The 17,522-nt window shown below is 37.8% G+C and overlaps 1 protein-coding gene across 2 annotated transcripts in view; it reads right to left on the reverse strand.

Annotated features, from left to right (window-relative positions):
• Positions 1 to 2,328: 2,328 nt before the first annotated feature.
• Positions 2,329 to 17,522, reverse strand: part of ZBTB8A (zinc finger and BTB domain containing 8A) — a 66,218-nt gene continuing 51,024 nt past the window's right edge. Inside the window, exons 3-5 of one of the 2 annotated variants that reach the window (XM_059876303.1) lie at positions 15,933 to 16,756; positions 12,951 to 13,120; positions 2,329 to 8,326 (exon numbers count right to left, since the gene is read on the reverse strand). In XM_059876303.1, coding sequence (XP_059732286.1) covers positions 7,994 to 8,326; positions 12,951 to 13,120; positions 15,933 to 16,755 — 1,326 coding nt within the window. In that variant the 5' untranslated portion in view covers position 16,756 and the 3' untranslated portion in view covers positions 2,329 to 7,993. 2 annotated transcript variants of the gene reach the window in all.

Genomic DNA, 17,522 nt, shown 5'->3' on the forward strand with positions numbered 1-17,522 from the left:
TTCTAAATCCAGTTTGAACATCTGGAAGTTCACAGTTCACATACTGTTGAAGCTGTGCCCAAAGATGGGCACAATAAAGGACAAAAATGGTATGGATCTAACAGAAGCAGAAGATATTAAGAGGTGACAAGAATACACAGAAGAACTGTACAAAAAAGATTTTCATGACCTAGATAACCATGATGGTGTGATCACTCACCAAGAGCCAGATATCCTGGAATTCGAAGTCAAATGGGCCGTAAGAAGCATCACTACAAGCAAAGCTAGTGGAAGTGATGGAATTCCAACTGAGCTATTTCAAATCCTAAAAGATGATGCTGTGAAAGTGCTGCACTTAATATGTCAGCAAATTTGGAAAACTCAGCAGTGGCCATAGGACTGGAAAAGGTCAGTTTTCATTTCAATCCCAAAGAAAGGCAATGCCAAAGAATGTTCAAACTATTGCACAATTGACTCATCTCACATGCTAGCAAAGTAATGCTCAAAATTCTCCAAGCCAGGCTTCAACAGTATGTGAACTGTGAACTACCAGATGTTCAAGCTGGATTTAGAAAAGGCAGAGGAATCAGAGATCAAATTGCCAGCGTCTGTTGGGTCATCAAAACAGTGAGAGAATTCCAAAAAAATATCTACTTCCGCTTCACTGACTACGCCAAAGCCGTTGACTGTGTAGATCACAACAAACTGTGGAAAATTCTTCTAGAGATGGGAATACCAGACCACCTGACCTGCCTCCTGAGAAATCTTTATGCAGGTCAAGAAGCAACAGTTAGAACTGGACATGGAACAACAGAATGGTTCCAAATCAGGAAAGGAGTATATCAAGGCTGCATGTTGTCAACCTGCTTATTTAACTTCTATGCAGAGTACATCATGAGAAACGCTGGGCTGGATGAAGCACAAGCTGGAATCAAGATTTCCGGGAGAAATATCAATAACCTCAAATATGCAGATAACACCACCCTTATGGTAGAGAGCAAAGAAGAACTAAAGAGCCTCTTAATGAAAGTGAGAGGAGAGTGAAAAAATTGGCTTAAAACTCAACATTCAGAAAACTAGGATCATGGCATCCATCCCATCACTTCATGGCAAATAGATGGGGAAACAATGGAAACAGTGACAGACTTTATTTTTGGGGGCTCCAAAATCACTGCAGATGGTGACTGCAGCCATGAAATTAAAAGATGCTTGCTCCTTGGAAGAAAAGCTATGATCAACCTAGACAGCATATTAAAAAGCAGAGACATTACTTTGCCGACAAAGGTCCATCTTGTCAAAGCTATGGTTTTTCCAGTAGTCATGTATGGATGTGAGAGTTGGACCATAAAGAAAGCTGAGCGCCAAAGAATTGATGCTTTTGAATTGTGGTGTTGGTGACTCTTTTTTTCTTTTTTTGGTGTTGGAGACTCTTGAGAGTCCCTTGGACTGCAAGGAGATCCAAGCAGTTTATCCTAAATGAAATCAGTCCTGCATATTCATTGGAAGGACTGATGCTGAGGCTGAAACTCCAATACTTTGGTCACCTGGTGGGAAGAACTGACTCACTAGAAGAGACTCTGATGCTGGGAAAGATTGAAGGGAGGAGGAGAAGGGGACAACGGAGGATGAGATGGTTGGATGATGTCACTGACTCTATGGTCCTGAGTTTAAGTAAACTCTGGGAGTTGGTGATGGACAGGGAGGCCTGGTGTGCTGCAGTCCATGGGGTCGCAAAGAGTAGAACACGACAGAATGACTGAACTGAACTGAACTATGCCAACCCACTGTGCGGGCTAGACTTGTGATGACTTTGTGGTCAGTTCTTAAGCTTCAGTCTCCTCCTGTTTTAAACTGGGAGGAGTAAGTGCCTAGCTCAGTGGCATTAGATCTAGTAAAGACCCAGCTAACTGAGGCTCATTATCAGGCGCCCACTACGCACAATACAGCATTTTCTATTCCCCATCCTGCTTTCCAGAATCTAGCTCTAGGGGTGTCTAGTAGGTTGGGGCCCTCTTTGGGGGTCTCACTGTGACTCTCTGATAGCTTTCCAGGAAAAGTAGTTGTAGGGGAAATAGGACTGAAAAGGAAAAGAAAGATTCTTATTCTTCAATCCTACCCACTGGTGTAGTCTTCTCTGAAAATAAGAATATGAAGCCACATGACCATCCATCTGAGCATGAATAAGTATTGCTGGTGGTCAAGGAAAAACACGGGCTTTCATTTTTTTAACAGGGCCCCCAAATACTGAAGCATCTGGTGCCAGTGCTTATAGGCTCTGTTTTCCACTGCTGTATTCCTTGCAAATTTTTCCCCCCAGAGGAAAAAAAAAGTTTTAAATCAACTCAAATATGCAATAAAAGGCACGCCATCTCTTTTATTTCAGCGTTTAACCTTTTTGAATTCTGCAAGAAAGTGCCACTTTGTTATTGGATTAATTTTTTCTTTTGGTAAGAGATTAAACAGTGGTGTCTGCAATGCACACTGCTACTGAACAGATACACTCGTCACGTTTGAATTGCAAACAACTTCAACTGTGAGAATGAGGATGATGCTCGAAGCAAAAATCGTTTCAAGTTATTTAAAAAAAAAAGTTTAATGCCCATACTTGAAGTAAATAAAGCAGAGACATTTATTTTTGTTTCCAAATTAATCTGAAGCCTTCTTTAAATAAAACATCTTGCTTTCGAGTTCTATTTCTCTGGTATGAGATTTAACTTGAATAAAAACTGATTTAATTCAATTCATTGATGGAATGTAAATGTGTAACAATTAAGTTTCACAGTGCTTGGAGAGTATTCTGGTTTCTTTATAAAAAGTGAAGAAACATTAAAGCTTGCAAAATTCCAGGACACAGTATTTCAGTCAGATATTCCTAATATAGTTCTTTTATTACTCTGAAGTACTATGTGAATTCCCAGGCTGCAATAGGTACTGAAAATCAAATAAAAATGCAAATACATCCCAAAGTAAAAATGGGTTATTTTAAGACTACCCACTAATTTAGTGTCCATATTATTTGATCCTAATAAAAACTTTAGATGAGGGAACATGCACAGTATCTTGAAACTTCACAAAAAATGTTTTCTTGAACTCAGCATCCATATTTAAATTCTTCCCCCTTAATTATAGGGTTGAGAACCAGTGGACTGGAAGGTGAAATGGTTCTACTGCCCATCCTTAGCATCTATCAGGGAGGACAAAGGGAAACTTTGACTAGGGGACCTATTTTGTACATAAAAGAACCACTAGAAATATTAAAAAAAAAAAAAAAAAACATACGCAGGCCCCATCTGCCAGAGATTCTGCTTTAATTAGGCAACTGTATTTTTAAAAGCTCCAGGAGTGATTCTAAAGTGCAGTCAAGGTTGAGAACTACTGATCTAGTAAAAATGTTCCATTTTTTCCCTTATGGGCTGAATAAGTTAATAAAAGAATTAAACAGTTGTAAATAATATCAATAAGGAATTAAAAATATTTTCCCAATGAGCAAATCAAGAAACTGTATAATGGATCTGTGTATTTAGAAATCTGAAAGAGTGAAGTAAAGTGTAATTAGTTCTCAGACGTACTTGACAAGCTGTCTTTAATGTAATAATGTTTGCAAATAATCAAATCAAGCCCAAAGGTAAAGACATGACTGGCATTACCCTGGTCACTGGCTTCCTATCTAACAGTGATGAAATATGCAATGGTTTTTGCTGGTGTGAAGAAAACAAAAAGAGATGAGGAAAAGTGTTTATCATGCTTTTAAATAAGTACATTTCAAAATGTTTTGCCTTTGGGGAATTCCTTGACAGTCCAGGGTTTCCCTGCTAGCTGAGTTGGTAGAGAGTCCACCTGCAATGTGGGAGACCTGGGTTTGATCCCTGGGTTGGGAAGATTCCCTGGAGAAGGGAAAGGCTACCCACTCCAGTATTCTGGCCTGGAGAATTCTATGGACTGTGTCCATGGGGTCACAGAGCCGGACACGACTGAACCACTTCCACCTTCTTTCACTCTGGCAGTCCAGTCGTCAGGACTCAGCGCTCCCACTGCAGGGGGCACGGATGGGGAGCTTAGATTCCGCATGCGGGTCAGTATGGCCGAAATAAAGTAAAATATAGTAAAAGAAACTTTCCACTGGAAAAAAAAAAAAGAAATCAACAAATTTGCCTTTAGAAGTTAGTCCTTTGGCTTCTCCTGTCTGTCTTATTAATATATTTCACTTTTTGTTGGCACTAATACTTTATGGAGAAGGCTGACAAGTTAGAAAATGAAGTTTTTAGATTCTCTGTGGATTTCATTTTTCTGGTCTCTTCATGGCACAATTAGCGTCAATAGTTAAGAAACTCCTGTATCAAAATAAAATATTAATTATACTTTACAATATATAAAGCAGCTGGCTAAATAATGCCACTGGCGTAACAATCTGAATCTTTTATCATTGAAACTCTTGTAACCAAAGTCACATCCTTTACATAATATTTATTCTGTATAGGATTTATTATCCACATACAATGACGTCAGCTTTAAAACAATGGTTATTTGTATAAACTCATCTTATAAAATAGAGTAATACACAACACACCTCAGTGATTTAAGCTGATATTCTAAGATTCAGAAAATCTGATCATTCTAATTCCAATTTCTGCATTGTTTCACTGCGTTGTCTTAGGTAGGTTGCTTTATTGTTCTGTGCCTTAATTTCTTTACCTTTCATGTGATAAACATCCTATTTCATAGATACTTAAAGAATAACATAAAAATTATTAAATACTTTGCAAATATAAAATGCTATATAAATGATAAATAGTAATACTGATCCACTCTAATATAAAATAACATACAACTTTCCATTTATAAAGTTTGGTCCTCCAGTACCTACTAATATCAAGCTTCCCAGTTAAACACATCTTATGCTATATTTTTTTTTAGTGATTTTTTCCATAGTATGAAGTTTAGGACTCCAAATACATATAACCAGTATGAGTGGAAATTTCAATACATCTTAGCCAGACTTGGCAAAATAACTTCAATGAATTGAGTTCTGAGCTCATAAGTAGCTGAAACACTAAACTTTTTATCCATTCAGTGGTAACTTGGTCACATAAAAGAAGTAACCATGCTTGATTTCATCACTCAAACATACAATACTGAAAAATTTGTTCTGAAAAAGGTCTTAAGATGTAGTAACTATAGAAACCTTGTAAAGATGTGATTTGCTGCTCTAAGAGATGCTATGGTTACCAGCTTAGAAGTGCCGGGAGGAGCAGGAGTAATAAAGCGAGTGTAATGCTCAAAGGGAATTTAAAAAGTGATCCAGCCCAGGGTTTTCACCGTTGGACTCCTGAGCTCTGCAGAAGTGTGTGGGGAAAGGCTTGCAAGGAGCTTTAACCAGAGCAGCTCTGTTATTAGTTTCCTTTAAATGCTGAACTTCTCTATGAAACAATTTATTTGAAGAAAGGGTTTCGTGAGTTTAAAAAAAACCTTTTTAAACCACCGACTTAGTCTATTTTGCTTCCTCCAGACCCTAGACATGACTGCAGTGGTGCTTTATTTTTGCAAAACTTCATCCCGTCAACCAGATACTCTTGAGGACCATAGACTTACAAGGGTATTCAGAAGCTGACAAACAGCATTCTTGTAAGAGCAAACTTTGGTCTAACCAACTTCCATTATTTTTCTAATGTTAAAAAAAATCTTGGCATAAATAAAGTTTATATTAACAGATTATACCCCTATGTAACATTTTCCCACATTTAAGAGCCAAAGAATTCAGTTTTCTTAGAAACCATTAATCGACAGTTTCACTCTAGAAAAGAATTGGTCTCTAAAGTCTTAGATAAATATGGTATGATACTGTAGCTATTATTTACAACTTACAAACATGTCACAAATGTTCTTTTATATACTAAAATAACAGAACAGATGTGCTATCTAATTTGGTGAATCTGATAGCTGTTTTGTGGGGACTGCTCAATGCTTGTTATGAACAATTATGAGAAAGCGTATCTCTGATAAGGCTCTACAAGTGCTGGTGGCACCGTGTTCCGTGGACTTTGCTGACATTCATGCTGATGTTGGCATGCAGAATATAGTAGCATTAAAGAACATTTAGGTCATAGACTAAAGTGCGTTAAAGTATACACATGCAAGCATGACTTCATTTCTACAAATAAAGCTCAAATCAGTCATTTTTCTTATTGGCTCCAATGGTTCAGAATCATATTATACTTATGTTCCCTCTCTCACGTGTAACAGTTTAATTGTTGAGACTCCTGATTCAGCAATGGTCATACTGGGAGACAACAAACGCAATGCACACTATCCAGTCTTGAAGCAACTGGAAATTTACCATCAGGAGAATCTTGAAAAAAAATATCAGAATTAAGTACCATAAAACAAAGTGGTTATCACCTATTAATAAAAAAAAATGAAAGAAATTAACCACTTTAGCCCACAAATTGGTATTAAGGACAATCGTTAATTAAAGAATAAGAGAAAATAATAACATAAAAACTATCTTGAGGTATGTCATGGCAGTTAAAAATACAGAGTGATACATGGAGCCTCTCTCTATCAAAATTAAATTAAAAGAAGCTTAATTGGGATAACTTGCCAAGACTTTTATGAAGGACAGTTCTTTACTTCTAGTATTTAATCTTCACAACTAAAATAATGCTTCTTCACTTTGACTGTAATTTTGGAATGTTTTATAATTCATATGGGGAGGTGTTAAAACTTCATTTTGTATCCTGGTAGAAAAGTTTGTTTTGAAAAATTACATAAACAAGCAAAGATGCTTAAAGAACTTAGGAGAATAACTTGTTCAAATAGTTTTATATATAAATTTTACATATAAATAACATAAAAACATGTCAATAGATACTGTAGGGACATTGCTTGACACTTCTTGAATAGCTCTAGTGCAAGGTATTATACATTGTCGAAGATGATTAAATTCCTCTTCTTTCATACGTTCTCATTCTCATAGGCTTCTTTTATAATTATTGCAGATTGGTGAGGTTTGACAATTCAAGGAGAGACAGATGAAAGAGGACTATTTAAAATCAAAACCTGTCCAATCTCTGGTCCCACCACTTACACTTTCTGACCTTAATTTCCTTATTTGTACATTGGAGACAGTGCTATCTACCTTGCTGATTAGGTGGGGAAATGCAAGAAAGAGCACTTTATAAATAATAAAGCAGTATATAAATGTAGGAAATTACTCTTAAGAACTGGTAAGAACCTCCAGTTTTTGTTTTCTTTTTTTTCTTTAGAGAAGAAGATAGCTATATTGACCGATCTTCAAAAACTACGTTGACAATATTAGGTTCCTGCTTTAAGAAAATGATGTCTATATATAATTTCTGGTCAGCTTCTTCATCTTTTTTTTTTTTTTTTTTAAATACTGACTACATAAGAGTAACTTCTAATTTAATGACAAAAATTTCAAATATGAACAACTTCAAACATTTAGACTTGCCTTCTGCCATAATCCTAAAACACTTAGGATATTGGAATTATGATGGGTCATTTTAGATCCAAAGTTAATGGAAAGTCTAGTTAGTTAAGTCAGGTAGGTTTCCAGACCCTTAAATGTGCTCTGACCTAGTTCCCTGTGAAAATTCAATAGTGGTAGTTTACATGTTTTTGAAACACTTTGAAATTATTTTATATAAAGTTTGGTTGTCGTGAATTTATTGAAAATATTTTCTTTGAAAAAAGTTCCCTAAGTAGATTTTTCAATATTTTTTTAAAAAAGGTATTTCTGTAACACAATAAAAGTAAGAGGATTAATTGTTCATCCAGCGTGTCAACTCAAGCTAGGTCTTTCTTTCTAGTGCAGCAACAGATTTTAGGGCGGTAAAGTTCAGAATGGATACAATGGCCTGTTCAGAAAGCATGCAAGTGGTGTCAGGTCATTACTTTTAAGCTGATCTGATAATTTGTTGATTAGACTCTGGGCGTGGAAAGAGAGTCACACAAGAACGTCAGTGTAAGCTACAGGCTCTGTTGGTTCACACTCCAGCTACCTGATGTTGGGCTTTATTTCCTTTTCTTCTTCTTCTTCACTATCATCCACCTGTTGTATGACCAGATCGGCAGACCCATCCTCGACTATCTCCACGTACGATCTGTTCTCATCTTCCCCCATGTGCCATCTGGAATCCTTATCTCCATCTGATGGGGACATAAGATGCTGTTCAGCTTCCAGATCAATGGGGAGGCTGTCTATGCCAACTTCGGCGAGGCACTCATTACAGAGTCTGTAGCGCCTGGTTCCTTCCTGTACCACTTGACCTGTTAGGTCAGTCACATGGCGCTTGCATTTTCTGCAGATAAGCTTGCATGCCTGGTGAATCTGTGTAGAGAATTAAATAGCGATTAAAAAAACAAAACATTTTTCAAAAGCAGAATAGTTTGATATTCTAAGAACCAGTTCATAAATTTAACATGTTCAAAGCCAAGCATTAATATTAAATTAACATCTAGTTTATTAGAAAAAGGTCACAGGTTTTGGTAATAAAGTAATGTCACAGAAATATCAAACACTAGCTTTCTGTAAATTATATCTATTATGTTTTCATGGTTAATATTACATACCTAATAATTTCACATATCCCTTAATCCAATAGTATTTTTAGATCTGAGGTAACATGGGACATATTCCCAGAATAATAATTGCAAACACTTAATATCTACCATATACTATTCTAAGGACTTTACATATCTTAATTCAGGAGAAAAAACTATTTTGTTATTTTGCTTAAGGAAGAAAAAATAATGTCCAAATTAAATTTATAAAAGAATATTTTTTGATGTAAGGATTATTGCCACTTTTATTAGTGAAAGATGTAGTAGAAAGAAGACTGGTCTAGGAACTGGAAGGCTTAGGTAACTAGTTCTGCTTCTGTCATTTTCTAATCTTGTCATTTATTAACCATGTATAGTGAAGCAAGTCATTTAAAACAGAAACCTGCCTCCAGCATGACTGTCAAAGTATTTAACAACTGGTAAGGTATGGGTACCACGCAAACAGAATAGAAGCCTGATGACCAGAATGGATACTAGTTATAAACAACCAAGATGCTGGTTCTGCTACATATTGGTCTATTATTATTCGTAACTGCTCCCTTATTACCAATAGGGGTACACTTCAGGTTGTGTGGACCAAATGAGTTAATATGTGTGAAATGCTTTGGGAAGAGGTTATAATTGATGAATAATTATATATTATAGTTAGTAATAAATAACTTTGTTCAATAACTATCAGAGTAGTAGATTATAGATTCTTTTTTTTTTTTTTTAAACTTTACATAATTGTATTAGTTTTGCCAAATATCAAAATGAATCCGCCACAGGTATACATGTGTTCCCCATCCTGAACCCTCCTCCCTCCTCCCTCCCCATACCATCCCTCTGGGTGGTCCCAGTGCACTAGCCCCAAGCATCCAGTATCGAGCACCGAACCTGGACTGGCAACTCGTTTCATACATGATATTTTACATGTTTCAATGTCATTAGATTATAGATTCTAACCTAAAAATTATTACATAATATTAACTATATAATGCTAAATTAATGTTTATGGCATATTCATTCAGATAAAGTTGGAATGCTATGAAGTAGACCACCAAATACAAGTAATCAAAAAACCCAAGAAAACTAATGCAGTCTGGTAACACAGCTAAGAGTATGTATGGGACTAACACTCAGTACACTTATTATCTTCTGCTTAACCACTGACATATTACTCAGTAAATGCTGAAAGTACATAATTTAAGTGTATCTTTATTTTTCCTGAGACAGTAGCAGTATTATGGTTATCATATGAGGCATTATTCTTGTTACAAAGTTCTGACACAGATTCATGTTCATCCCCCTTCAAATCCAACACAATTAAGAAGACAAAGAAATTAAGTGAAACACTGTAATGTTAAACTTGAAAATATTATCATGAACTCATTATTTTAAAAATATGCATTTCTAGCTCAGAAAGGGGCTTTCCTCATAGCTCAGTTGGTAAAGAATCTGCCTGCAATGCAGGAGACCTGGGTTTGATTCCTGGGTAGGGAAGATCCCCTGGAGAAGGAAATGGCAATCCACTCTAGTGTTCTTGCCTAGAGAATCCCACAGACAGGAGCCTGGCGGGCTATAGTTCATGGAGTTGTAAGAGTCGGACATGACTTAGTGACTGAACCACCACCAGCACAGAAAGAATATAAAAAGAATGCCCTAAAAACAGTGAGCGCCCTGGGTGTTCAAATGTTGGTTTCTAATTTCATCCCCCACTGAAATGTACTATAGCTCCTTTGAGAAAAGGCTGATTCCAGTTTTGTGTCTGGGGAAGTATAAGATGGGCCTAGGGCTCTTTTAGAGCCAGAAAACTAAGACACTTTGAAAATGTAATGGGTTGTGAGCCAGCTTCAAGGATTCCCACTGCACAAATTTGAAAATCTGAGTATCAAAAAGAATAACAGTTATGGATCCAAACACAATGAATCAATGAAAATTCATGAGACTGTATGTTATTAAAAAAAAATAAAGCCAGAAGAAACTCATACATCGTTTGAGGTTACTATTAAATCAACTCCTTACTCTGAAAATTGCTAATTAAAGGGAAATAAACATTTATATGCTTTTTCCTATAGAAACCCTATGTCAAAGTAACCAAGTAGCCCCAGGTGATGAAGGAAAGCTTTACTTTATAGAATTCCAGCTAGTAATACAGAAGGAAGGATAAAATCAGTAAATCATTTCACAACTCCAAGTAAAATTAATCATCTAGACAGAGATTACCAATTGGTATTAATATTATTAAATGAATATTGATGGGGAAATAGTCATATAATACCAAAGCAGTTCCACAGAGATTCTTTTCTAATTATAATACAATGGTATCATCACCCTAATCCAGAGATCAATCATAATGTAATGATGGGTCCACCAGATATTATGTGTCTCCTAATGTGCTGTGCCGTGCTTAGCTGCTCAGTCATTTCTGACTCATAGCGACCCCATGGACTGTAGCCCACCAGGCTTCTCTTGTCCATGGGGCTTCTCCAGGCAAGAATACTGGAGTGGGTTGCAATGCCTTCCTCCAGGGGATCTTCCCAATCCAGGGATCAAAACAGGGTCTCCTGCATTGCAAGTGGATTCTTTGCCAGGTGCGCTACCAGGGAAGCCCCTCCTCAGGTGATACAGTAAGAAATACACAATTTTTTCCTTGATGAAAGTATTCAACTTGAATCCATCAAGCCTTTAGACTAAACTTCTAGTTTTTGGAAAATGCAGGGGGGATAGAAAGACAAGCTAAATGACACCACGTAGAAGCAAGCAGAGAAACCCAGATGCAGGATATTTTGTAAAACAACTGGCTCAGTAATCTTCCCAGGCCAGGGATCAAACCCGTGTCTCAGGCACTGAACCACCAGGGAAGCCTCATGATAAAGTGCTAAGAATGGTACGATCTAGGTGGTAAATAGGATATTTTAATTTTCTTATTCTTACTTCTATTTATTTTCTTACTTTTTATAATGCATATTTATTGCTTCTGTAATAAAAGGTTCTTTTAATTTTTAAAAATTTAGCTTTAGAAATTAAGGAAGGCAGAGAGTTTGTTTTGCTCACTGCTGTATACCTAGTGTGTAGAAAAGGGTCTGGCTCAGAGTATGCTCAATATATATTTGTTGAATAAATAACTATAAAGTAACGCACCAAGTGACCCAATGCCCTTCAAAATTAAAAGGAGTTTGTATAAATGGAATAAAAGTATGAGTAATACTTTACAGATTTTGAAAAAAATTCTTGCTGCAAGATGAACAGCGAAATAAATCCTATGTCACTACCTTATTAAACCACCAGAACACTGAACAGAAAATTCCCTGAGATCTTTCTGACTGTTGACAGCCCACTCCCTGACTGAGAGTCGCTCTCTAACCCTTCTTATCCCCTTTCTTGAGGAGACTAGAGAAACTGGAGAGGCGTGATGGAGAGGGTGTAGTGTGGAGACGTCGGACAGCGGAACCAGACTGACAGCTACCAGACAAGGATTCAAAAATCACTAGTGGGTGCCGAGTATCTGTAGTGGTGATTCTGACCTAGACATTTGTGTAGCTTACATTGTCTTCGGCTCTGAAATGACTGGGATATAAAAACACGTTAGATTTTAAGTGAATTGAGATGGATATTCAAAAGAATGTCACTTGGACTTTGCTGGCGGTCCAGTGTCCAGAGTCTGCCTACCAATGCAGAGGGCACAGGCTCAGTCCCTAGTCCAGGAAGATTCCACATGCCACGGGGTGACTGGGCCTGTGCACAACTACCCAATCTGTGCTCTAGAGCCCCTGCTCCGCAACAAGAGAAGCCACGCAAGGAGAGGCTCACACACCGTAACAGAAGTAGCCCCTCTCACACCCAGACAAAGGCTGCTCGCAGCGACGAAGATTCAGCGCAGCCGAAAATAAATAACAGCTTTAAAAAAAAGAACATCCCTTACTTCAAGGTTTCAAAGGAGACTAAAAAAATCTGTTTTTAAAAATATATAGGGACTTCCCTGGTGGTCCAGTGGTTAAGAACACCCCTGAGAATAAAGGTGACGGGCTTCAATCCCTGGTCCGAGAAGATCCCACACGTTGGGGGGCAGCTAAGCCTGTGAGCCACAACTACTGAAGCCTGTCCTCTAGAGCCCGTGTTCCACAAGAGAAGCCACAACAGTAAGCAGCCAGCACACCACAGCTAGAGAGGAGCCCCTGATCGCCGCAACTGGAGAGAGCCTTCACGCAGCAACAAAGATCTCGAGCAGCCAGAAAATAAAATCGACAAATAAGACAATGCGTCATGTGCAAAGTAAAAACATTAAATTAGAAATTTAAAAAGATACTGTAGAGTTATATGAGAAGATTTTCCTACTAAACTAAATTATCCTAAGGCAGATAAATGCATGTATTTCCTAAAAGTGAAACAATGAAAAACCATATACATACTGTTCGAAAATGGCTACTTAGATGGTCGAGCCGACTAAATCTTTTCCCGCAAGCTTGACAGGGGTAGGGTCTTTCTCCAGTGTGACAACGAAGGTGGCGCTTGAGGTCTGCCTTCCGCTTCACCACGTGTGTGCAGTACGGGCACTTGAACCTCATCCTGGGCAGGTCATCTGTCAGGAGACAGTTTAAGTCACCAGAAAGTTCGTCATCGCAATTCTAATAACATTAAGAATCCAAAAGGGGCTGGCGAGTCCAATCTCAGAAAGGTAGGCAAAAAGGAGAAGGAAGACATTTTACAAAGACTGGATTGTTGATGTTATCCTAAGTACAGAGCTATAACTTCAGGATCTGATTTATTTACAAAGTCTGGGTAATTTACACTGTCCCACTTATCTTTTTATTTAATGTCTTAGAGTCGCTAGATCTGAAAAGTAAAGTGTTAGCTGCGTGTTTAATCGTTCAATTGTGTCCGACTCTTTACAACCCCATGGACTGTAGCCCACCAGGCTTCTCTGTCCGTAAGATTTTCCAGGCAAGAATACTGGAGTGGGGTTGCCATTTCCTTCTTCAGGGGATTTTTCCCTCCCCAGCAGTTGAACCCGTGTCTCCTGCATTGGCAGGTGGATTCTTTACGATCTTAAAATTGTAGACACACTCCAAAAGTTAAAGTGTTCACTGTTTATGTTTTTAAGTAACTTATTTACACATATTTATCCCCCCTGCTCTTACTTTTCATACAGTTGTACTGCTTTTCTTTCAAAGGTGAAAAAGTTTCAAGGATATTTTAACCTTTAGTTTTAAAACTCATATGGATTCAAAATGTGACTTGTAGTTGGAGGCAAATATCATCAATTTAGTAATAGTTAAATTCAGCTGTCATTATTTATTTTAAAAAATTATTTTCTTATTCTTACTGCTACTTTGTATTTTTTGGCTATGCTGTGTGGCACGTGGGATCTTAGCTCCACCGCCAGGGATTGGACTCGTGCTCTTTGCACTGCAACTGCAGGGTCTGAACACCTGGACCACCAGGGAGGTCCCCCAACGTATTGAAGTCAGATTTAAATAACCTAGAATTATAAAAGGGCAAAGCCCAAGAAAGGATAACTTTTTTGCTGTTTTAAAATACAACAAAGATTTCCCATATTTGCTCTGTTATTTCTGTCTGCCTTGGTCAGTGGTAGAGCTCCTCAGGATTTTCAGTAAGTTTTGCAATATGATACAATCTTAAGTATTTTCATGTTAGCATCCTACAGGAAAATGTGATTAGTAAAAGTCAATAGGGGTGGATATTATCTTTAAATATGTTATCTACAACAAGATTATTTCTTGGAAATAATTTATATCACAACCAGGGAAATGTGAATATTGACTGGCTTTTAGTGATATTAAGGACTTGTTAATTTTATTTATATATGATAATAATGGTATTGTAGTTTTTTTAAGTTTATATTTTAGGGACACATTCTGAAATATTTACAGATGAAGATATATGATGTTTGAGATTTACTTAAAAAGGGGAAGACTTGGAGAAGGAAATGGCAACCAACTCCAGTATTCTTGCCTGAAAAATCCCATGGACAGAGGAGCTTGGTGGGTCCAAAGGGTCACAAAGAGTTGGACATGACTGAACAGAGCAGAGCAGACATACAGTGGATGCTGTTTTAAAATAACGTACATAAAAATTGTTTGTATTCTGAATATCCTATGTACAATAAAAGATTATTAAAATAAAAAGGGGGAAGAGTCAGGAGCAGAGGTACAAGACTGGTCATGAATGGGACTGGGTAATAATGGGTGCATGGGGTTAATTACACTATTCTCTGTACATATATATATATATATATTTGGAACTTTCCTAAAATTAAAAAATTTAAATATACAGTCTAAATCTTATGCTCTGCAGTTTAATTTTATCACAATTTCCTTTAAATTCACATATAAACTAGTAAGCATGGCTTCCCTAATAGCTCATTTGGTAAAGAATCTGCCTGCAATGCAGTAGACCCCGGTTCAATTCCAGGGTCTTGGGAAGACCCCCTGGAGAAGGAAAAGGCTACCCACTCCAGTATTCTGGCCTGGAGAATTCCATGGACTGTATAGTCCATAGGATCGCAAAGACTGGGACACGACTGAGGAACTTTCACTTTCATTTTCAAACTACTAAGCAAATCTGCTAACGATTAATTGGGGGGACTAGATGATACGCATTTCTAATCCTCGTTCTCTACTTTGACACTGTCAGCCTACATAATCTCTCTGCATTTTACTATCATAGAAATGAGATATCTCATGGTGTTGCACACAGAGTTACAGTACCAATGTTATATTTTTTAAAATTATGCATTTATATCTTAATAAAATCAGATTTAATTTCTTTTAGGTATTAGGGCTGTGAACCTTTGCCAATATGCATGATTGCTCTATTTAATTTTTCTATATAAAAATTCTCCTCCTGAGTGAATACTCAGAAAAAAAATAAACTAAAGTGAAAGTGTGATGTATAACTGAATCACTTTGCTGTACATCTGAGACTAACACAACATTGTTATGTTAATCACCTGTACTCCAATATAAAACTTTAAAAAATAAATTGAAAATATGTTTCTTAAGGACTGAGCCATTTAAAAAATAAATTAAAAATACGTTTCTTAAGGATTGAGCCATTTACAAAAGAGCTTTAAACATCTAACAGTAATCTAATCATCTACAGAGAAGCAGGTCTGGAAAATCATGGGTTTCTGACCCTCAGAACTCTATTGTTTTGACTTACTAAATTTACCCAATATTTTAATTTAAAAAATTTACCTTTTATGTATAGAAGAAGTACTTCTCTTCATTAGAGAAGTATGACCTTTTAAAAAGAAAAAAAAAAAAAATACTTGGTTCAACTGCCCTAAAACCAAGGGCATGTTGAGACAGGATTGATTTACATTGGAGTCTTGGAACCTGATTGAGAGGACTAATTCTCTATTTGGGTACCTGGAAAACTTCTTGACGTGACATCAGATCCTTGACCATACTGATAGCTAACAGGAGTAGAGTCCATTTCCGCATTCATCTGTGCCTGTTCTTCAGACTGGGAAGCGTGGCTGGAAGAATCAGATGTCCGTGCTTCTCGCTTGCTTGACTTATAATGAGTCATTTCAGAAGGCTGTGACAACCTCAAATGTTTGGCCTTTTTAATGGAATCTTTCCTTTGTTCATGCTTGGTCAGAGGCTGTTGAGTATTCCTTTGGGAGGCTGGATGGTAATTATACTTACTCCAAGATTTCCCACTTATTATACCTGTTCCTTGATCTGGGCTTAGGTGAGAACGAGGAGAACTGCTTTCATCTTGCCAGCCACTGCTATAAAAAGAGGAGCGTTCTATTCCATTAGAATTGGCATCTTTATCAGAGAGGCTGAAATAGCGATCCTTTTCTTTCTCACTAATGTCTAACGAAGATTTAATAAAGGTCTTACATACACTGATGACATCAGTCATCTGAAGGAAGCTAGCAGCTGACATCACTTCTATGACATTCTGACCCGTGAGAGAGAGCTTGCCGGAATAGACAAAGTCCAGGATAACTGTAAAAGTGTCAGGAGAGAAGGCCTGAAATGTCGCTGTGGTTGGCTGACTTGTCTCCTTGGAGTTCTGAGAAAGAAGCATTTTAAAGTAGCCGCTACTAGCAAATAAGACATTTCGATGGGCTTTGAAGACCTTCCCTTCAACCAGAATACTGCAGTCACAAAATACATCCTGCCTGCGCTGCTCATTCAGTTGCTGCAGGAGGTGAGACTGATGAGAGGAGATCTCCATTCTAGAGAGGAAAAGACACAGTGGTTACCAACACTGGAGTAACACTGCTTCTCTAAGATGAGCCAAGTAAAATGACAGAAACCTCTGTCCTCTTTCCATTAAAAACACTTTCTCCTTAGAGAATATCATCTCCCAGACACAGAAGATAATAGGTTTTAGGATACCATGTAATACTCCTTTATGTAGAAACTTAGTTCCCTGAGCAGGGATCGAAGCCATGCCCCTGGCAGTGGAAGTGTAGAGTCTTAACCACTGGACAGGCAGCGAAGTCCCTACTCTACTCTTGTGCGTGAGTGCTCAATCGTGTCTGACTCTTTGAGACTCCATGGACTGAAGCCCACCAGGTTCCTGTGTCCATGGGATTTTCCAGGCAAGAATACTGGAGCGGGTTGCCATTTCCTTCTCCAGGGGATCTTCCTGACCCAGGGATGGAACTGGCATCTCCTGCATCTCTTGCATTAGCAAGCAGATTCTTTACCACTGAGCCACCCGGAAAGTCCTCTGACTCTTTGCGATCCCATGGACTATATAGTCCATGGAATTCTTCAGGCCAGAATACTGGAGTGGATAGCCGTTCTCTTCTCTAGGGGAATCTTCCCAACCCAGGGATCGAACCCAGGTCTCCCTCATTGCAGGCAGATTCTTTACCAGCTGAGCCACCAGGGAAGGGTAGTTCATTCTACTCTTAGTTGTTTGATTTTTAGACAATTATTTGTTCAGTCACAGAACCTGGCTTGAGCATCAGGCCTTCTGCTATATGGTAAACT

This window comes from Bos taurus, chromosome 2 (genome assembly GCF_002263795.3).
Source record: "Bos taurus isolate L1 Dominette 01449 registration number 42190680 breed Hereford chromosome 2, ARS-UCD2.0, whole genome shotgun sequence".
Taxonomy (NCBI): domain Eukaryota; kingdom Metazoa; phylum Chordata; class Mammalia; order Artiodactyla; family Bovidae; genus Bos; species Bos taurus.